General features: G+C 57.2%; 1 protein-coding gene across 1 annotated transcript in view; it reads right to left on the reverse strand.

Moving 5' to 3' along the window:
- dedd (death effector domain containing) overlaps nucleotides 1-18982 on the reverse strand; it is a 72249-nt gene extending 53267 nt beyond the window's left edge. Inside the window, exons 1-3 of the mRNA XM_068028240.1 lie at nucleotides 17153-18982; nucleotides 12333-12434; nucleotides 9953-10096 (exon numbers count right to left, since the gene is read on the reverse strand). Coding sequence (XP_067884341.1) covers nucleotides 9953-10096; nucleotides 12333-12434; nucleotides 17153-17474 — 568 coding nt within the window. The 5' untranslated portion in view covers nucleotides 17475-18982. The remainder of the gene's footprint in view (nucleotides 1-9952; nucleotides 10097-12332; nucleotides 12435-17152) is intronic.
- Between the last annotated feature and the right edge of the window lie 3090 nt (nucleotides 18983-22072).

Genomic DNA, 22072 nt, shown 5'->3' on the forward strand with positions numbered 1-22072 from the left:
GTTGTCGGGGCTGAGGAGGTACAGAGAGAGGGAGGGTTGTTGGGGCTGGAGGAGGTGACAGAGATAGGGAGGGTTTCAGGGCTGGAGGAGGTTACAGAGATAGGGAGGGTTGTCGGGGCTGGAGGAGGTTACAGAGTTACGGAGAGTTGTCGGGGCTGGAGGAGGTGACAGAGATAGGGAGGGTTGTAAGGGCTGCAGGAGGTTACAGAGATAGGGAGGGGTTGCAGGGGCTGGAAGAGGTTACCGAGATAGGGAGTGTTATGTGGCCAGGCGGAGGTTTCAGAAATGGGGAGGGTTTCAGGGGCTGGAAGAGGTTCCAGAGATAGGCAGGTTTGTCGGGACTGGATGCGACAGAGATGAGGAGGGTTGTCGGGGAAGGAGGAGGTTACAGAGATAGGGAGGGTTGTCGGGGCTGGAGGAAGTTACAGAGACAGGGAGGGCTGTCGGGGCTGGAGGAGGTTACAGAGATCGGGAGGGTTGTCGGGGCTGGAGGAAGTTGCAGAGATAGGGAGGGTTTCGGGGCTGGAGGAGGTTACAGCATTAGGGAGGGTTGTCGGGGCTGGAGGAGGTTGCAGAGTTACGGAGAGTTGTCGGGGCTGGAGGAGGTTGCAGAGATCGGGAGGGTTGTCGGGGCTGGAGGAGGTTACAGAGAATCAGAGGTTTGTAGGGGCTGGAGGAGGTGACAGAGATAGGGAGGGTTGTAAGGGCTGCAGGACGTTACAGAGATAGGGAGGGGTTGCAGGGGCTGGAAGAGGTTACCGAGATAGGGAGGGTTGTAGGGACTGGAGGAGGTTGCAGAGATAGGGAGTGTTATATGGCCAGGCGGAGGTTTCAGAAATGGGGAGGGTTTCAGGGGCTGGAAGAGGTTCCAGAGATAGGCAGGTTTGTCGGGACTGGAGAAGGTTACAGAGATCGGGAGGATTGTAGGGACTGGAGGAGGTTACAGAGATAGGGAGGGTTGTCGGGGCTGGAGGAGGTTACAGAGATAGGGAGGGTTGTCGGGGCTGGAGAAGGTTACAGAGATCGGGAGGATTGTAGGGACTGGAGGAGGTTACAGAGATAGGGAGGGTTGTCGGGGCTGGAGGAGGTTACAGAGATAGGGAGGGTTGTCGGGGCTGGAGGAGGTTACAGAGATAGGGAGGGCTGTCGGGGCTGGAGGAGGTTAAAGAGATAGGGAGGGTTGTAGGGACTGGAGGAGGTTACAGAGATGGGGAGGGTTTCAGGGGCTGGAGGAGGTTACAGAGATGGGGAGGCTTGCAGGGGCTAGAGGAGGTTACAGAGATAGGGAGGGGTTGTCGGGGCCAGAGAAGGTGACAGAGATGGGGAGGGTCGTCGGGGCTGGAGGAGGTTACAGAGATATGGAGGGGTTGTCGGGGCTAGAGCAGGTGACAGAGATGGGGAGGGTTATAGGGGCTGAGGAGGTACAGAGATAGGGAGGGTTGTAGGGGCTGAGGAGGGACAGAGATAGGGAGGGTTGTAGGGGCTGGAGGACGTTACGGACATGGGGTGTGTTGAAGGGGCAGGAGGAGGTTACAGAGATAGGGAGGGTTGTCGGGGCTGGAGAAGATTACAGAGATAGGGACGGTTGTCGGGGCTGCAGGAGGTTACAGAGATAGGGAGGGTTATAGGGGCTGGAGGAGGTTCCAGAGATACAGAGGTTTGTAGGGGCTGGAGGAGGTTACAGAGATGGGGTGTGTTGAAGGGGCAGGAGGAGGTTACAGAGATAGGGAGGGTTGTCGGGGCTGGAGAAGATTACAGAGATAGGGAAGGTTGTCGGGGCTGCAGGAGGTTACAGAGATAGGGAGGGTTGCAGGGGCTGGAGGAGGTTACAGAGATAGGGAGGGTTGCAGGGGCTGGAGGAGGTTACAGAGATAGGGAGGGTTGTCGGTGCTGCAGGAGGTTACAGAGATGGGGAGGGTTGTTGGGGCTGGAGGAAATGACAGAGATGGGGAGGGTTGCAGGGGCAGGAAGAGGTTCCAGTGATAGGGAGGGTTGGAGGGGCTGGAGGAGGTTCCAGAGATGGGGAGGGTTGTCGGGGTGGAGGTGGTAACAGAGATGGGGAGGATTGAAGGGGCTGGAGGAGGTTACAGAGATAGGGAGGGCTGTCGAGGCTGGAGGAGGTTACAGAGATAGGGAGGGTTGTACGGACTGGAGGAGGTTACAGAGATCGGGAGGGTGGTCGGGGCTGGAGTACGTTGCAGAGAAAGGGAGAGTTGTCGGGGCGAGAGGAGGTGACAGAGATGGGGAGGGTTGTCGGGGCTGAGGAGGTACAGAGATAGGGAGGGCTGTAGGGGCTGGAGGAGGTTACAGATATTGGGTGGGTTGTAGGGGCTGGAAGAGGTTACAGAGATAGGGTGGGTTGTAGGGGCTGGAGAAGGTTACAGAGATAGGGTGGGTTGTCGGGGCTGGAGGAGGTTACAGAGATAGGGAGGGTTGTCGGGGCTGGAGGAGGTTACAGAGATAGGGAGGGTTTCGGGGCTGGAGGAGGTGACAGAGACAGGGAGGGTTGTCGGGGCTGGAGGAGGTTGCAGAGTTAGGGAGGGTTTCGGGGCTGGAGGAGGTTCCAGAGACAGGGAGGGTTGTCGGGGCTGGAGGAGGTTGCAGAGTTTGGGAGGGTTTCGGGGCTGGAGGAGGTTACAGAGATAGGGAGGGTTGTCGGGGCTGGAGGACTTTACAGAGATGGGGAGGCTTGCAGGGGCTGTAAGAGGTTACAGAAATAGGGTGGGTTGTCGGGGCTAGAGGAGGTGACAGAGATGGGGAGGATTGTCGGGGCTCAGGAGGTACAGAGATAGGGAGGGTTGTAGGGGCTGGAGGAGGTTACAGAGATAGGGAGCGTTGTAGGGACTGGAGGTGGTTACAGAGATTGGGTGGGTTGTAGGGGCTGGAGGAGGTTACTGAGATAGGGTGGGTTGTAGGGGCTGGAGGAGGTGACAGAGATAGGGAGGGTTGTCGGGGCTGGAGGAGGTTACAAAGATCGGGAGGGTTTCGGGCCTGGAGGAGGTTACAGAGATAGGGAGGGTTGTCGGGGCTGGAGGAGGTTGCAGAGTTACGGAGAGTTGTCGGGGCTGGAGGACATAACAGAGATAGGGAGGTTTGTAGGGACTGGAGGAGGTTACAGAGATAGGGAGGGTTGTCGGGGCTGGAGGAGGTTACAGAGATGGGGAGTGTTGAAGGGGCTGGAGGAGGTTACAGAGATGGGGGGTGTTGAAGGGGCTGGAGGAGGTTACAGAGATAGGGAGGGCTGGAGGGACTGGAGGAGGTTGGAGGGTTGTCGGGGCTGCAGGAGGTTCCAGAGATAGGGAGGGTTGTCGGGGCTGGAGAAGGTTACAGAGATGGGATGTGTTGTCGGGGCTGGAGGAAATTACAGAGATAGGGATGGTTGTATGGACTGGAGGTGGTGACAGAGATGGGGATGGTTGTCAGGGCTGGAGGAGGTTACAGAGATAGGGTGGGTTGCCGGGGCTGGAGGAGGTTACAGAGATAGGGAGGGTTGGAGGGGCTGGAGGAAATTACAGAGATGGGGAGGGTTGGAGGGGCTGGAGGAGGTTACAGAGATGGGGAGGGTTGGAGGGGCTGGAGGAGGTTACAGAGATACGGAGGTTTGTAGGGGCTGGAGGAGGTTACAGAGATGGGGATTGTTGAAGGGGCTGGAGGAGGTTCCAGAGATAGGGAGGGTTGTCGGGGCTGGAGGACGTTACAGAGATAGGGAGGGGTTGTCGGGGCTGGAGGACGTTACAGAGATAGGGAGGGGTTGTCGGGGCTGGAGGAGTTTGCAGAGATAGGGAGGTTTGAAGGGGCTGGAGGAGGTTACAGAGATACGGAGGTTTGTCGGGGCTGGAGAAGGTTACAGAGATACGGAGGATTGTAGGGACTGGAGGAGGTTACAGAGATAGGGAGGGTTGTCGGGGCTGGAGGAGGTTACAGAGATAGGGAGGGTTGTCGGGGCTGGAGGAAATTACAGAGATCGGGTGGGTTGTATGGACTGGAGGAGGTTACAGAGATGGGGACGGTTGCAGGGGCTGGAGGAGGTTACAGAGCTAGGGAGGATTGTCGGGGCTGGAGGAGGTTACAGAGATGGGGAGTGTTGAAGGGGCTGGAGGAGGTTACAGAAATAGGGACGGTTGTTGGGGCTGGAGGATGTTAAAGAGATGGGGAGGGTTGTAGGGGCTGGAGGAGGTTACAGAGATGGGGAGGATTGTAGAGGCTGGAGGAGGTTACAGAGATACGGAGGTTTGTCGGGGCTGGAGGAGGTTACAGAGATGGGGAGGGTTGTGGAGGCTGGAGGAGGTTGCAGGGGCTGGCAAAGGTTACAGAGAATGGGAGGGTTGAAGAGGCTGGAGGAGGTTACAGAGATCGGGAGGGTTGTATGGACTGGAGGAGGTTACAGAGCTAGGGAGGTTTGTCGGGGCTGGAGGAGGTTACAGAGATGGGAAGTGTTGAAGGGGCTGGAGGAGGTTACAGAAATAGGGAGGGTTGTAGGGGCTGAAGGAGGTTACAGAGATGGGGAGGGTTGTTGGGGTTGGAGGAGGTTACAGAGATGGGGAGGATTGTAGAGGCTGGAGGAGGTTACAGAGATACGGAGGTTTGTCGGGGCTGGAGGAGGTTACAGAGATGGGGAGGGTTGTCGAGGCTGGAGGAGGTTATAGAGATAGGGAGGGGATGCAGGGGCTGGAAGCGGTTACAGAGAATGGGAGGGTTTCAGATGCTGGAGGAGGTTACAGAGATGGTGAAGGTTGTACGGACTGGAGGAGGTTACAGAGATGGGGAGGGTTTCAGGGGCTGGAGGAGGTTACAGAGATAGGGAAGGTTGTAGGGGCTGGAGGAGGTTACAGAGATGGGGAGTGTTGAAGGGGCTGGAGGAGGTTACAGAGATGGGGGGTGTTGAAGGGGCTGGAGGAGGTTACAGAGATCGGGAGGGCTGGAGGGACTGGAGGACGTTGGAGGGTTGTCGGGTCTGGAGGAGGTTACAGAGATAGGGAGGGTTGTCGGGGCTGGAGAAGGTTGCAGAGATGGGGATGGTTGTGAGGGCTGGAGGAGGTTACAGAGATAGGGTGGGTTGCCGGGGCTGGAGGAGGTTACAGAGATAGGGAGGGTTGGAAGGGCTGGAAGAAATTACAGAGATAGGGAGGGTTGTATGGACTGGAGGAGGTTACAGAGATGGGGAGTGTTGTCGGGGCTGGAGGACGTTACAGAGATAGGGAGGGGTTGTCGGGGCTGGAGGAGTTTACAGAGATAGGGAGGTTTGAAGGGGCTGGAGGATGTTGCAGAGATTGGGAGGGTTGTCGGGGCTGGAGGAGGTTACAGAGATGGGGAGGGTTGTGGAGGCTGGAGGAGGTTACAGAGATACGGAGGTTTGTAGGGGCTGGAGGAGGTTACAGAAATAGGGAGGGTTGTGGAGGCTGGAGGAGGTTATAGAGATAGGGAGGGGTTGCAGGGGCTGGCAGAGGTTACAGAGAATGGGACGGTTTAAGAGGCTGGAGGAGGTTACAGAGATGGTGAAGGTTGTACGGACTGGAGGAGGTTACAGAGATAGGGAGGGTTGTAGTGGGCTGGAGGAGTTTAGAGATAGGGAGGGTGATAGGGGCTGGAGGAGGTTACAGAGACAGGGAGGGCTGTAGGAGGTTACAGAGATAGGGAGGGCTGTAGGGGCTGGAGGAGGTTACAGAGATAGGGAGGGTTGGAGGGCCTAGAAGAGGTCACAGAGATGGGGAGGGTTATCGGGGCTGGAGGAGGTTGGAGAGTTGTAGGGACTGGAGGAGGTCACAGAGATGGGGAGGGTTGTAGGGGCTGGAGGACGTTACAGATATAGGGAGGGTTGTAGTGGCCGGAGGAGGTTAGAGAGATGGGGAGCGTTGAAGGGGCTGGAGGACGTGACAGAGATAGGGAGGGTTGGAGGGACTGGAATAGGTTGGAGTGTTGTCGGGGTGGAGGAGGTTACAGAGATAGGGAGGGTTGGAGGGACTGGAAGAGGTTGGAGGGTTGCCGGGGCTGGAGGAGGTGACAGAGATGGGGAGCGTTGGAGGGGCTGGAGGAAATTACAGAGATAGGGAGGGTTGTATGGACTGGAGGAGGTTACAGAGATGGGGAGGGTTGGAGGGGCTGGAGGAGGTTACAGAGATACGGAGGTTTGTAGGGGCTGGAGGAGGTTACAGAGATGGGGAGTGTTGAAGGGGCTGGAGGAGGTTACAGAAATAGGGAGGGTTGTAGGGGCTGAAGGAGGTTACAGAGATGGGGAGGGTTGTTGGGGTTGGAGGAGGTTACAGAGATAGGGAGGTCTGTAGGGACTGGAGGAGGTTCCAGAGATAGGGAGGGTTGTCGGGGCTGGAGGAGGTTACAGAGAAGCGGAGTGTTGAAGGGGCTGGAGGAGGTTACAGAGATAGGGAGGATTGGAGGGACTGGAGGAGGTTGGAGGGTTGTCGGGGCTGGAGGAAATTACAGAGATAGGGAGGGTTGTAGGGGCTGGAGGAAATTACAGGTCGGGAGGGTTGTCTGGACTGGAGGAGGTTACAGAGATGGGGAGGGTTGTAGGGGCTGGAGGAGGTTACAGAGATGGGGAGGATTGTCGGGGCTGGAGGAGGTAACAGAGATGGGGAGGGTTGTGGAGGCTGGAGGAGGTTGCAGGGGCTGGCAAAGGTTACAGAGAATGGGACGGTTGAAGAGGCTGGAGGAGGTTACAGAGATCGGGAGGGTTGTATGGACTGGAGGAGGTTACAGAGATGGGGACGGTTGCAGGGGCTGGAGGAGGTTACAGAGCTAGGGAGGTTTGTCGGGGCTGGAGGAGGTTCCAGAGATGGGAAGTGTTGAAGGGGCTGGAGGAGGTTACAGAAATAGGGAGGGTTGTAGGGGCTGAAGGAGGTTACAGAGATGGGGAGGGTTGTTGGGGTTGGAGGAGGTTACAGAGATGGGGAGGATTGTAGAGGCTGGAGGAGGTTACAGAGATACGGAGGTTTGTCGGGGCTGGAGGAGGTTACAGAGATGGGGAGGGTTGTCGAGGCTGGAGGAGGTTATAGAGATAGGGAGGGGATGCAGGGGCTGGAAGAGGTTACAGAGAATGGGAGGGTTTCAGATGCTGGAGGAGGTTACAGAGATGGTGAAGGTTGTACGGACTGGAGGAGGTTACAGAGATGGGGAGGGTTTCAGGGGCTGGAGGAGGTTACAGAGATGGGGAGGGTTTCAGGGGCTGGAGGAGGTTACAGAGATAGGGAAGGTTGTCGGGGCTGGAGGAGGTTACAGAGATGGGGAGTGTTGAAGGGGCTGGAGGAGGTTACAGAGATGGGGGGTGTTGAAGGGGCTGGAGGAGGTTACAGAGATCGGGAGGGCTGGAGGGACTGGAGGACGTTGGAGGGTTGTCGGGTCTGGAGGAGGTTACAGAGATAGGGAGGGTTGGAAGGGCTGGAGAAGGTTGCAGAGATGGGGATGGTTGTGAGGGCTGGAGGAGGTTACAGAGCTAGGGAGGTTTGTCGGGGCTGGAGGAGGTTACAGAGATGGGAAGTGTTGAAGGGGCTGGAGGAGGTTACAGAAATAGGGAGGGTTGTAGGGGCTGAAGGAGGTTACAGAGATGGGGAGGGTTGTTGGGGTTGGAGGAGGTTACAGAGATGGGGAGGATTGTAGAGGCTGGAGGAGGTTACAGAGATACGGAGGTTTGTCGGGGCTGGAGGAGGTTACAGAGATGGGGAGGGTTGTCGAGGCTGGAGGAGGTTATAGAGATAGGGAGGGGTTGCAGGGGCTGGAAGAGGTTACAGAGAATGGGAGGGTTTCAGATGCTGGAGGAGGTTACAGAGATGGTGAAGGTTGTACGGACTGGAGGAGGTTACAGAGATGGGGAGGGTTTCAGGGGCTGGAGGAGGTTACAGAGATAGGGAGGGTTGTAGGGGCTGGAGGAGGTTACAGAGATGGGGAGTGTTGAAGGGGCTGGAGGAGGTTACAGAGATGGGGAGTGTTGAAGGGGCTGGAGGAGGTTACAGAGATTGGGAGAGTTGTCGGGGCTGGAGGAGGTTACAGAGATAGGAAGGCTTGTCGGGACTGGAGGAGGTTCCAGAGATAGGGAGGGTTGTCGGGGCTGGAGGAGGTTACAGAGATAGGAAGGCTTGTCGGGACTGGAGGAGGTTCCAGAGATAGGGAGTGTTGAAGGGGCTGGAGGAGGTTACAGAGATTGGGAGAGTTGTCGGGGCTGGAGGAGGTTACAGAGATAGGAAGGCTTGTCGGGACTGGAGGAGGTTCCAGAGATAGGGAGGGTTGTCGGGGCTGGAGGAGGTTACAGAGATAGGAAGGCTTGTCTGGACTGGAGGAGATTACAGAGATTGGGAGGGTTGAAGGGGCTGGAGGAGGTTACAGAGATACGGACGTTTGTCGGGGCTGGAGGAGGTTACAGAGAAGGGGAGTGTTGAAGGGGCTGGAGGAGGTTACAGAGATAGGGAGGATTGGAGGGACTGGAGGAGGTTGGAGGGTTGTCGGGGCTGGAGGAAATTACAGAGATAGGGAGGGTTGTAGGGGCTGGAGGAAATTACAGGTCGGGAGGGTTGTCTGGACTGGAGGAGGTTACAGAGATTGGGAGGGTTGAAGGGGCTGGAGGAGGTTACAGAGATACGGACGTTTGTCGGGGCTGGAGGAAGTTACAGAGATGGGGAGGGTTGTCGGGGCTGGAAGAGGTTACGGAGATGGGAAAATTGCAGGGGCTGGAGAAGGTTAAAGAGATAGGGAGGGTTGTAGGGGCTGGAGGAGGTTCCAGAGATCGGGAGGGTTGTTGGGTCTGGAGGTGGTTACAGTGATAGGGACAGTTGTCGGGCCTGGAAGGGGTTACAGCGATAGGGAGGGCTGTAGGGACCGGAGAGTTTACAGCGATAGGGAGGGCTGTAGGGACCGGAGAGTTTACAGCGATAGGGAGGGCTGTAGGGACCGGAGAGTTTACAGCGATAGGGAGGGCTGTAGGGACCGGAGAGTTTACAGCGATAGGGAGGGCTGTAGGGACCGGAGAGTTTACAGAGATAGGGAGGGTTGTGGGGGCTGGAGGAGGTTACAGAGATAGGGAGGGTTGTTGGGGCTGGAGGAGGTTAGAGATAGGGAAGGTTGTTGGGGCTGGAGGAGGTTTTCAGAGATAGGGAGGTTGTAGGGTCTGGAGGACGTTTCAGAGATAGGGAGGGTTGGAGGGTCTGGAGGAGTGTAGAGATAGGGAGGGGGTGAGGCTGTGATGGTGTAGGTCTTTGAGTACAGGGGGTGATGTGTGAACAGGACTTGGTGTGATTTAAGACACGGGACAGCAGAGTTTCGGATGAGCTGAAGTTTCCGGAGGCTGAAATGTGGGAGACCGGCCAGGAGAGAGCTGGAATAGTCAAGTCTGGAGGTAACGGAGGCACGGACGAGGGTTTCAGCAGCCGATCAGCTGAGACGGAGTGGAGTCAGGCGATGTCATCGAGGTGGAAATAGGCGGTTTTAGTGATGGTTAAAAATGTGGTCGGAAGTTCAACTTGGGGTCAGAGGTGACACCAAGGTTGTGAACAGACTGGTTTAGCCTCAGACAGCAGCCAGGGAGAGGGATGGAGTCAGTGACGAGGGAACGGAGTTTGGAGCAGGGACTGAAAACAATGGCTTCAGTCTTCCCAATATTTAATTGGAGGAAATTTCTGCTCATCCAGTACTGGATGTGGGATACGCAGTCTGATAATTTACAGACAGTCGAGTGAGGTGGTGCTGAGGTAGAACTGGGTGTTGTCAGTGCACATGTGAAAACTAACACTGTGTTTTCAGATGATGTCATCGAGGGGCAGTGTGTCGATGAGAAGTAGGAGGGAGACAAGGAGAGATCCTGGGGTAGGGTTGGGCGATACCAGAGGTAACGGTGCAGCAGCAGGAAGAGAGCCATGACAGGTGATTCTCTGCTTATGACTGCACAGACGTTAAGGGGGCACGTAAATCCCGCACTGTGACCTCACACGCGCCCCGTTCACACACTCACCACACGTTTGCTTCTCGTTCGAGTCCATGATGGCTGATTTCTTCCTCTTGCCCCGACTGTGTGCTGGGGCTCTGCCCCGATACAGTCTCTGTCGAAGGGGCTGCGCTGCTGCAGGGGCACAACACAACAAACGGTGGGGGGGATCTGCGGAAAAGATGAACAGGAGACAGTAAGTGGAGTGTTACTCTGGATCTAACCCCGGTTTTTTTTGTCACAGGAAGTCGAGCGTTGGGTTCAGCACTTGTAAAATTAGCATCAAAAGCAAGTGGCTATACTTATCAGAACAATCAGATTGTTTACTGGCCTTGAGCAAAACATGTCACCACAATGAGTGGAGGGGACAATGCATTTCATCATTGTAGAGAGAGCTTCACTCTATCTAACCCCGTACTGTACCTGTCCTGGGAGTGTTTGATGGGACAGTGTAGAGAGAGCTTCACTCTATCTAACCCCGTACTGTACCTGTCCTGGGAGTGTTTGATGAGGACAGTGTAGAGAGAGCTTCACTCGATCTAACCCCGTACTGTACCTGTCCTGGGAGTGTTTGATGGGGACAGTGTAGAGGGAGCTTTACTCTGTATCTAACCCCGTACTGTACCTGTCCTGGGAGTGTTTGATGGGGACAGTGTAGAGGGAGTTTTACTCTGTATCTAACCCCGTACTGTACCTGTCCTGGGAGTGTTTGATGGGGACAGTGTAGAGGGAGCTTTACTCTGTATCTAACCCCGTACTGTACCTGTCCTGGGAGTGTTTGATGAGGACAGTATAGAGGGAGCTTTACTCTGTATGTAACTCCGTACTGTACCTGTCTTGGGAGTGTTTGATGGGACAGTGTAGAGGGAGCTTTACTCTGTATCTAACCCCGTACTGTTCCTGTCCTGGGAGTGTTGATGGGGACAGTGTAGAGGGAGCTTTACTCTGTAAAGACACTAAGATTGGTGGAGTAGCAGATAGTGAAGGGGACTGTCAGAGAATACAGCAGAATATAGATAGACTGGAGAGTTGGGCAGAGAAATGGCAGATGGAGTTCAATCAGGGCAAATGCGAGGTGATGCATTTTGGAAGATCCAATTCAAGAGTGAACTATACAGTAAATGGAAAAGTCCTGGGGAAAATTGATGTACAGAGAGATTTGGGTGTTCAGATCCATTGTTCCCTGAAGGTGGCAACGCAGGTCAATAGAGTGGTCAAGAAGGCATACGGCATGCTTTCCTTCATCGGACGGGGTATTGAGTACAAGAGTTGGCAGGTCATGTTACAGTTGTATAGGACTTTGGTTCGGCCACATTTGGAATACTGCGTGCAGTTCTGGTCGCCACATTACCAAAAGGATGTGGATGCTTTGGACAGGGTGCAGAGGAGGTTCACCAGGATGTTGCCTGGTATGGAGGGCGCTAGCTATGAAGAGAGGTTGAGTAGATTAGGATTATTTTCATTAGAAAGACGGAGGTTGAGGGGGGACCTGATTGAGGTGTACAAAATCATGAGAGGTATAGACAGGGTGGATAGCAAGAAGCTTTTTCCCAGAGTGGGGGATTCAATTACTAGGGGACACGACTTCAAAGTGAAAGGGGAAAAGTTTAGGGGGGATATGAGTGGAAAGTTCTTTACGCAGAGGGTGGTGGGTACATGGAACGCATTGCCAGCGGAGGTGGTAGACGCGGGCACGATAGCGTCTTTTAAGATGTATCTAGACAGATACATGAATGGGCAGGAAGTAAAGAGATACAGACCCGAAGAAAATAGGCGACAGGTTTAGATAGAGTTTTTTTTTTTAGAGATACAGCACTGAAACAGGCCCTTCAGCCCACCGAGTCTGTGCCGACCATCAACCACCCATTTATACTAATCCTACACTAATCCCATATTCCTACCAAACATCCCCACCTGTCCCTATATTTCCCTACCACCTACCTATACTAGGGGCAATTGCTAATGGCCAATTAACCTATCAACCTGCAAGTCTTTGGCATGTGGGAGGAAACCGGAGCACCCGGAGGAAACCCACGCAGACACAGGGAGAACTTGCAAACTCCACACAGGCAGTACCCAGAATTGAACCCGGGTCGCTGGAGCTGTGAGGCTGCGGTGCGGTGGATCGGCGTAGGCTTGGAGGGCCGAAGGGCCTGTTCCTGTGCTGTAATTTTCTTTGTTCTATGTTCTTTCTTTGTATCTAACCCCGTACTGTACCTGTCCTGGGAGTGTTTGATGGGGACAGTGTAGAGGGAGCTTTACTCTGTATCTAACCTCCGTACTGTACCTGTCCTGGGAGTGTTTGATGGGGACAGTGTAGAGGGAGCTTTACTCTGTCTCTAATCCCCTGTAACTGCCCCAGGAGAGTCTATTGGGATGGGTTTAGTCCAACACCCCCCACAGGTACCTGTTTTGCCATATTCAGCCCCTCTGGTTGCTGCCAATGTCCGTGGCATCACGTAGGTCACTGATGTGTCCTCGAGGTATTTGTCGACTGGATCTGGAGATACTGGGAGAAGGAGGAAAGGGGTTAGTTGCCCTGCTCTTTTCATCCATCTCAGACAATTGGCTTGGTTGCACACACATCCCCCGATGGATCGTTCAGCTCATTATCTGCTTGGACTGTAATCTCAGTTTCACTCCCAGTCACAAACAAAACCTTTTCAGATAACCAATTGCATCTGAAAAAGGATTGAACTAAATTGCATCTCTATAATCTTTCAGCCTCCCTCACTACTGCCCCAAGGTGGACTCTCTAACTGTCACTCGGACAGTGTGGCACTCCCTCAGTACTGACCCTCCGACAGGGCGGCACTCCCTCAGTACTGACCCTCCGACAGGGCGGCACTCCCTCAGTACTGACCCTCCGACAGGGCGGCACTCCCTCAGTACTGACCCTCCGACAGGGCGGCACTCCCTCAGTACTGACCCTCCGACAGGGCGGCACTCCCTCAGTACTGACCCTCCGACAGTGCGGCACTCCCTCAGTACTGACCCTCCGACAGTGCGGCACTCCCTCAGTACTGACCCTCCGACAGTGCGGCACTCCCTCAGTACTGACCCTCCGACAGTGCGGCACTCCCTCAGTACTGACCCTCCGACAGTGCGGCACTCCCTCAGTACTGACCCTCCGACAGTGCGGCACTCCCTCAGTACTGACCCTCCGACAGTGCGGCACTCCCTCAGTACTGACCCTCCGACAGTGCGGCACCCCCTCAGTACTGACCCTCCGACAGTGCGGCACCCCCTCAGTACTGACCCTCCGACAGTGCGGCACCCCCTCAGTACTGACCCTCCGACAGTGCGGCACCCCCTCAGTACTGACCCTCCGACAGTGCGGCACCCCCTCAGTACTGACCCTCCGACAGTGCGGCACTCCCTCAGTACTGACCCTCCGACAGTGCGGCACTCCCTCAGTACTGACCCTCCGACAGTGCGGCACTCCCTCAGTACTGACCCTCCGACAGTGCGGCACTCCCTCAGTACTGACCCTCCGACAGTGCGGCACTCCCTCAGTACTGACCCTCCGACAGTGCGGCACTCCCTCAGTACTGACCCTCCGACAGTGCGGCACTCCCTCAGTACTGACCCTCCGACAGTGCGGCACTCCCTCAGTACTGACCCTCCGACAGTGCGGCACTCCCTCAGTACTGACCCTCCGAAAGTGCGGCACTCCCTCAGTACTGACCCTCCGACAGTGCGGCACTCCCTCAGTACTGACCCTCCGACAGTGCGGCACTCCCTCAGTACTGACCCTCCGACAGTGCGGCACTCCCTCAGTACTGACCCTCCGACAGTGCGGCACTCCCTCAGTACTGACCCTCCGACAGTGCGGCACTCCCTCAGTACTGACCCTCCGACAGTGCGGCACTCCCTCAGTACTGACCCTCCGACAGTGCGGCACTCCCTCAGTACTGACCCTCCGACAGTGCGGCACTCCCTCAGTACTGACCCTCCGACAGTGCGGCACTCCCTCAGTACTGACCCTCCGACAGTGCGGCACTCCCTCAGTACTGACCCTCCGACAGTGCGGCACTCCCTCAGTACTGACCCTCCGACAGTGCGGCACTCCCTCAGTACTGACCCTCCGACAGTGCGGCACTCCCTCAGTACTGACCCTCCGACAGTGCGGCACTCCCTCAGTACTGACCCTCCGACAGTGCGGCACTCCCTCAGTACTGACCCTCCGACAGTGCGGCACTCCCTCAGTACTGACCCTCCGACAGTGCGGCACTCCCTCAGTACTGACACTCCCTCAGTACTGACCCTCCGACAGTCCGGCACTCCCTCAATGCTGACCTTCCGACAGTCCGGCACTCCCTCAATACTGACCTTCCGACAGTCCGGCACTCCCTCAATACTGACCCTCCGACAGTGCGGCACTACCTCAGTATTGACCCTCCGACAGTGCGGCACTCCCTCAGTACTGACCCTCCGACAGTGCGGCACTCCCTCAGTACTGACCCTCCGACAGTGCGGCACTGCCTCAGTACTGACCTCCGACAGTGCGGCACTCCCTCAGTACTGACCCTCCGACAGTGCGGCACTGCCTCAGTACTGACCCTCCGACAGTGCGGCACTGCCTCAGTACTGACCCTCCGACAGTGCGGCACTGCCTCCGTACTGACCCTCCGACAGTGCGGCACTGACTCAGTACTGACCCTCCGACAGTGCGGCACTCCCTCAGTACTGACCCTCCGACAGTGCGGCACTCCCTCAGTACTGACCCTCCGACAGTGCGGCACTCCCTCAGTACTGACCCTCCGACAGTGCGGCACTCCCTCAGTACTGACCCTCCGACAGTGCGGCACTCCCTCAGTACTGACCCTCCGACAGTGCGGCACTCCCTCAGTACTGACCCTCCGACAGTGCGGCACTCCCTCAGTACTGACACTCCCTCAGTACTGACCCTCCGACAGTGCGGCACTACCTCAGTATTGACCCTCCGACAGTGCGGCACTCCCTCAGTACTGACCCTCCGACACTGCCTCAGTACTGGCCCTCCGACAGTGCGGCACTGCCTCAGTACTGGCCCTCCGACAGTGCGGCACTCCCTCAGTACTGGCCCTCCGACAGTGCGGCACTCCCTCAGTACTGGCCCTCCGACAGTGCGGCACTCCCTCAGTACTGGCCCTCCGACAGTGCGGCACTCCCTCAGTACTGACCCTCTGACACTCCCTCAGTACTGACCCTCCGACAGTCCGGCACTCCCTCAATGCTGACCCTCTGACAGTCCGGCACTCCCTCAACTCAATACTGAGCCTCCGACAGTGCGGCACTCCCTCAGTACTGACCTTCCGGCAGTGCGGCACTCCCTCAGTACTGACCTTCCGGCAGTGCGGCACTCCCTCAGTACTGAGCTTCCGGCAGTGCGGCACTCCCTCAGTACTGACCTTCCGGCAGTGCGGCACTGCCTCAGTACTGGCCCTCCGGCAGTGCGGCACTGCCTCAGTACTGGCCCTCCGGCAGTGCGGCACTGCCTCAGTACTGGCCCTCCGGCAGTGCGGCACTGCCTCAGTACTGGCCCTCCGGCAGTGCGGCACTGCCTCAGTACTGGCCCTCCGGCAGTGCGGCACTGCCTCAGTACTGGCCCTCCGGCAGTGCGGCACTGCCTCAGTACTGGCCCTCCGGCAGTGCGGCACTGCCTCAGTACTGGCCCTCCGGCAGTGCGGCACTGCCTCAGTACTGGCCCTCCGGCAGTGCGGCACTGCCTCAGTACTGGCCCTCCGGCAGTGCGGCACTGCCTCAGTACTGGCCCTCCGGCAGTGCGGCACTGCCTCAGTACTGGCCCTCCGGCAGTGCGGCACTGCCTCAGTACTGGCCCTCCGGCAGTGCGGCACTGCCTCAGTACTGGCCCTCCGGCAGTGCGGCACTGCCTCAGTACTGGCCCTCCGGCACTGCCTCAGTACTGGCCCTCCGGCAGTGCGGCACTGCCTCAGTACTGGCCCTCCGGCAGTGCGGCACTGCCTCAGTACTGGCCCGCCGACAGTGCGGCACTGCCTCAGTACTGGCCCGCCGACAGTGCGGCACTGCCTCAGTACTGGCCCGCCGACAGTGCGGCACTGCCTCAGTACTGACACTCCGACACTCCCTCAGTACTGACCCTCCGACACTCCCTCAGTACTGACCCTCCGACACTCCTTCAGTACTGACCCTCCGACACTCCTTCAGTACTGACCCTCCGACACTCCCTCAATGCTGACCCTCTGACAGTCCGGCACTCCCTCAACTCAATACTGAGCCTCCGACAGTGCGGCACTCCCTCAGTACTGACCTTCCGACAGTGCGGCACTCCCTCAGTCCTGACCTCTGACAGTGCGGCACTCCCTCAGTACTGACCCTCCGACAGTGCGGCACTCCCTCAGTACTGACCCTCCGACAGTGCGGCACTCCCTCAGTACTGACCCTCCGACAGTGCGGCACTCCCTCAGTACTGACCCTCCGACAGTGCGGCACTCCCTCAGTACTGACCCCCCGACAGTGCGGCACTCCCTCAGTACTGACCCTCCGACAGTGCGGCACTCCCTCAGTACTGACCCTCCGACAGTGCGGTCCACGCTCAGTACTGACCCTCCTACAGTGGGGTACACGCTCAGTACTGACCCTCCGACAGTGCAGCACTCCCTCAGTACTGACCCTCCGACAGTGCGGTACACGCTCAGTACTGACCCTCGGACAGTGCGCCACTCCCTCAGTACTGACCCTCGGACAGTGCGCCACTCCCTCAGTACTGACCCTCGGACAGTGCGCCACTCCCTCAGTACTGACAGAGCGACGCTCGGGAGTTGTTAAACCAAGGCCTCATCTACCCACGATTGGAAGAGCCAATGATGTTCAATTGCTGTTTGTGGGATCTTCCTGTGTGGAAATTGTCTGCCAGCCTTCCTCCAGTACAACCGTGAACTCTCTTCTAAAAAGTATTTAATTGGCTGGAAAGCATTTTGGCACCTCGTGAGGTCGTGCTGGGCGCTTCAGAAATGCAAGCCTTTTTTTCTGAACAGGCTCTGCTGTACCAAGGTAGCACATGAGCCATACAGTTGGCACCCAACACAACTGAGTCTCCTTGCTGGTGCATCCTTATGGCTGACACCCGTAGATTGTACCCTTTACAACTGGCACTCTCAAAATGAGCGCCCCGCAATTGGTACTCAAAATTGGCAGCAATGTTTGGCACTGCACTTGGTACTCCCAGCAACCGGCATGCTGCGAAAGTGACTGCCCCCTTACCTGTCTTCCGCCGCTTGAGGGTGACGTAGGGCAGGAGGTCGTGCCGGGTGATGATGCGCAGGAGCTGGAGCACCTGCCGGAAGTTGGTCTCGTCACAGCGGCCTTGGCGTTCCAACGCCAGGAAGAAGTCCCGGCCGCTGCGGATCATGCCGCGCTCATAGTCCTCGATGACGTCGACGAAGAGGAAGGAGAGGACCCGCACGTCGCGATGCGTCAGCTGGGCGCCCACAATCTGGAACATGCGGTGCAGGGAGTACAGCCCGTGCTCCCGGTTCACCTGCTCCTCCGGCCACGGCTGGTTGCGCCTCCTGGCATCTGCCATCCGGCTTTGCAAAAAGGCACCGGTGCCCGGCTCAATGGCGCGAAGGAAAAAAAAAACACACAGCCACACTCCGTGGGGGGGAGGGAGGGGGGGGGCCCGGAGTCACGAGGCAGCAATTCCAATTGTCTCCCTCCTTGGTTCGGCGAGTTCGGAGCTGGTGCCCCGGAAGGAAGGAGAGGTCAGGACGTGCTATACCATATGGAGAGCAGCGGGAGGACTTCCGTTCCCTTCCCTGCTCCTTCTCATCTTGTCCTGTTCGCCATGCCGCCCTTCACCCAGCGAAGCAGCAGCTCACCCGCCCTGCCAGCCGGCTGCCAGAGGGCGCTGAGGAACTCGGGATCACTTCAGTCCTCCGCCCCACCTTCCCTTCGGCTTAACGCAAAAAAATGAAACCTGCAAAGGGGCTTGCACAGAAAGACTGCAGGCGAACTGCTGAGGTAGCCCTTTTGCTGATGGGATCTGGTTTTGGTGGGGAGGGCAGGGGCGTAAGGGATAGAGCTGCAGCAGGTAACCTGGACAAAATGGGGTCCACAGAATCACTCCTTGGAGGTGGGGGTGTTCCTTGGGTGTAGGCGGTTTAGAGCAGGCAACTGGTTGAAAATGGTCTCAGACAACACCACGCAAATATATCTTGGCACTCTCTTGCAAGAAGTCCGCTAATCCCTCGGAGTCGGCTGCCACCTTTTTTTGGCTGTCACCCAGGTGCTTGAGCAGGTAAACCACTCCCCAATGGATGGAGGTGGCGCGGGGCTACAAAAGGGCCCCCACAATGTTTAAATGGATCCCGCCACCCTCATGGAAGGAAAGCGGGCGAAAATAGCGGTCTTGGGGACGAACTGATTTGGGGGGGGGGGGTTAAAGAAAAGTTTAACTGGAAACCACTCCCCTGCCACTGCCCGGCTTAATCCAGCAAAGAATATGCAGGAATTGCAGGGGGGGATGGGTTGGTCAGCCCAAGCAGCTGGATCGCGGCTTTCTGATGCTCCTTGGGGGTTGGAGCGGTCAACCAGACCAAAATGGAGCTCTGGGGGTCGAACTGAGGAGTGGGGGGGGGGGGGGGGGGGGGGAAGAGGAAGCCCAAAAGTACAACTGAACCCCTTATACTAGTAGAATAAAATGCAAGGAATTGAAGGTTTGGTAAGTCCTGGAGGCTGGCTGCTTGATTTCTGATGCTCCCGGCGTTAAAGCAGTCAACCAGGCCAAAATGGGGTCTTGGGGAAGAGATGTGGGGGAGATATTGGCCAAAAACCCCCTTTTTGGGAGGGTTGGGTTGTTGTTGAGTCAATGGGCCAGGGGACAGGCGGCCATCTTGGATTCTGACCCCTGGGTTTGGGGGAGGGGAGACCCCGGAAAGCCGGGGGGAGGAGGGTGGGTGAGTGTTGTTTTTCTGGGTCTGTCTCCTCTCTAGCCACGTCCACTTCGCTGCTTCTCTCACAGCTCCAGCCAGATCCGCCACCGCCGCCGCATCGGGGGCACCGCCATCTTCCTCTGCTGGCGGTTGGAAGGAGGCGGAAGGTGGGCGTGGTCTCTCGAGGGGTGAGGGGGCGGGGCTGAGAGGGGGCGCCGCGCGGCCCGCCGGGATCTGTAGTCTTGGCCTCACCCGCCGCCCGCGTTCCTCGCCGGCGTTCGCGCGCCGGCCGGACTACAACTCCCGTCATGCCGCTGGCGGCGCTGTCCGGCGTCATCCTCTTCATCCTCCATGAGGGGAGGCGGGGTCCTCAGAGAGAGGGCGAGAGACGGGACAGAGAAGAGCGGCCCGTCCGCGTTGCCCATCGGGAGTTGTAGTCTCTACGTCCATGGCAGGCCCGCGCTTCCCAACGGCGTGTGCCTGCTCCGCGGACTACAACTCCCGTCAGGCTTCTGTTGGACTGAGTAGGCGTGTCGCTGGCGGTGGGGGTGGAAGGTGAGGTGCCGTCTCCTCTGACGTCAGGAATCCGCAATGGCCTCCGGGAGATGATGTATCTCGACGGGACCGCAACACTGGCTTGACGATGAAAGGGACTACATTACCCATACCGCCTGGCGGAACAGGACTCTGCATAAAATCAGGCGTGGAGAAGTGGGGGGGAAGGTCTTTAATTTTAATGCTTCTGAACACCAACTCAAATATGTTGTCCAATTTTGCTTTTGAGTTTGCATTAATTAAGCTGAACCTGTTGTTGGCTTGACCTCTAGATAAAGGGGGGAAAAATATCCTACATTGTCCCATCCTGATAGCTACCTCTGTCTGCATCAAGCCATACGTAGACCCCTGGTACGCAAACACCAGGTGTCACTATGTGCTGAGGTTCTATCTGCAAAGGAAGGGTGGCCACATTGCCGCAGAATGCTGCATTCAGTTGGACCGTGAAATCGTTTGTGCAGAAAAACACCTTTGATCGTAAGTCTACCAGCCAGTAGTCCACACGTAACATCCTCGAGAGCCCTGCAGGGAAAAGGGGATGGTGGATTCGTCGGATGGTTTCCCCGGGCAGACGTCAGAGACTCATTTGGCAGAACGCCCCGTCGCCGGGAACTTTCAAACGAGCGCCAAGACGTAGCTTGGCTGGTGGTGAGAAGGGTCCTTCCCCATTGCGATCCTTCCTGCTCTGCCTCCAGGCCCTGCCCTCGAGGCGGCTGTGGCAGGGATCAGCCTGCACCCTTCTGGAATGTGGCTTTGCGAAGCAGGACTGGAAAGAGAGGCGGTGGTTTCTTTCGAGGTTCATCCCGAGCAGCTCCGCAATGCAGGAGCCTGAGATAAACATCGACTACTGCTGGAGGACCATCAACTCGGTGAAAGACGCCCTTTGGCCAGCCCTTCCTGTGCAAAGAGCTGTCCACGAAGGAGTGTTGCAGACTGGCACATTCCACCCTCCAGGACTGCTTGCCGAGGGACACAGTGAAGATTGTGGGCAGCAGCCGTGAAGGCTCAATGGGAAAGGCCACAGTGTAAGGCCCTTCTGCCATACTATACTGAGAGGCTGGAACCTGTGTAAAACACCTTGGGCTGTGTGTTCTGGAGAATGTTTAACACATAAATGTAGACTGTCAATTGAACCTGTAAAGGCAAATATAGTGAGGCACCTCGTGTACTGTATTGAAAGGAACACCTGTGTTGCACTTTATGTGATATCACATTTGAACTGTAATATTTATTTTTTGAATAAAAGCAAAATACTGCGGATGCTGGAAATCTGAAATATAAACAAGAAATGCTGGAAATACTCAGCAGGTCTGGCAGCATCTGTGGAGAGAGAAGCAAAGTTAACGTTTCGGGTCAGTGACCCTTCCTCAGAACATATATATTTTTAAAAAATATATATTTTTTGAAATTTTATTAATAAAGCCCATTTATAAAGGGAAGAAGCAGAGTACACGAGCGGGTCGCTTGTTCTCCCATAGTCTGCTGGCCGCCGCCATCTTTCTGAGGGGCACAAGAAAGGAGGCAGTTTGCCCCTGGCGCAGGCTGTTACTCGCCATCTTTGTGAGGGGCACCAGTGAGGTTGCTGGTTTCCCCAGCAAAACTCCACCCAATTGTGAGGGTCATCAATTGAGAGAATTCATTCATAAATTTGTTTCAAAAGAAGTATATTTAATGTTCACGCGCACATTACTTCCACTGGGAAGGGTGTATTATTTTATTAAAATAATAATGACTTTGGAATAGGATTAACGACGGGCCGAACGGCCTCCTTCCGAGTTTTGACCAATCCTAGTCCTTTTAGCCGATGGGCGGGGTTTGTTGCGGGGGGGGGGGGGGGGGTGTGTGTGTGTGTGTGTGTGTGGGGATCTGCCCCTCAATAACATGACGGCCAGGGCCACAGGTGTTGAATGCCCCTCAGAAAGATGGTGGACTACCAGCTCCACCTGCAGCTTGCTGCCCCTACTAAGATGGCGGAACCTCCAACCGCCCTCAACCCAGCCCCGCCCCGGACAAAGATGGTGGCCCGGCGGCTGCGCGTTGAATTGTCGAGGGGGCGTTTGCGTGCATTCGCCCCGCTTAAAGATGGCGGCGTGGCGGATGTGACGTGATTAACTGAGGTGCGCTCGCCGGATGCTCGGTCTGTGAAGGTCGGTGGCGAAGCGATGGCGGCGGCGGCGCTGAGGGCGGGGAGCCGGGGCCCAGCCCGCTTCCTGACACTGCTACAGGGGAGGCTGGGGGCGGCGGCACTGACGTCTGCTGGCTCCGTTCCCCATAGGTAGGGGCTGGGGAGGTGAGGGGGCTGGGGAGGAGGAGGAGGGAGGGCGAGGAGGAGGAGGAGGGGGGAGGGCGAGGAGGAGGGGGGAGGGCGGGGAGGGGGGAGGGCGAGGAGGAGGAGGAGGAGGGGGGAGGGGGGAGGGCGAGGAGGAGGGGGGAGGGGGGAGGGCGAGGAGGAGGGGGGAGGGCGGGGAGGAGGAGGAGGGGGGAGGGCGAGGAGGAGGAGGAGGGGGGAGGGCGAGGAGGAGGAGGAGGGGGGAGGGCGAGGAGGAGGAGGAGGGGGGAGGGCGAGGAGGAGGAGGAGGGGGGAGGGCGAGGAGGAGGAGGAGGGGGGAGGGCGAGGAGGAGGAGGAGGGGGGGAGGGCGAGGAGGAGGAGGAGGGGGGAGGGGCGAGGAGGAGGAGGAGGGGGGAGGGCGAGGA

This window comes from Heterodontus francisci, unplaced genomic scaffold, assembly GCF_036365525.1.
Source record: "Heterodontus francisci isolate sHetFra1 unplaced genomic scaffold, sHetFra1.hap1 HAP1_SCAFFOLD_1133, whole genome shotgun sequence".
Lineage (NCBI taxonomy): Eukaryota > Metazoa > Chordata > Chondrichthyes > Heterodontiformes > Heterodontidae > Heterodontus > Heterodontus francisci.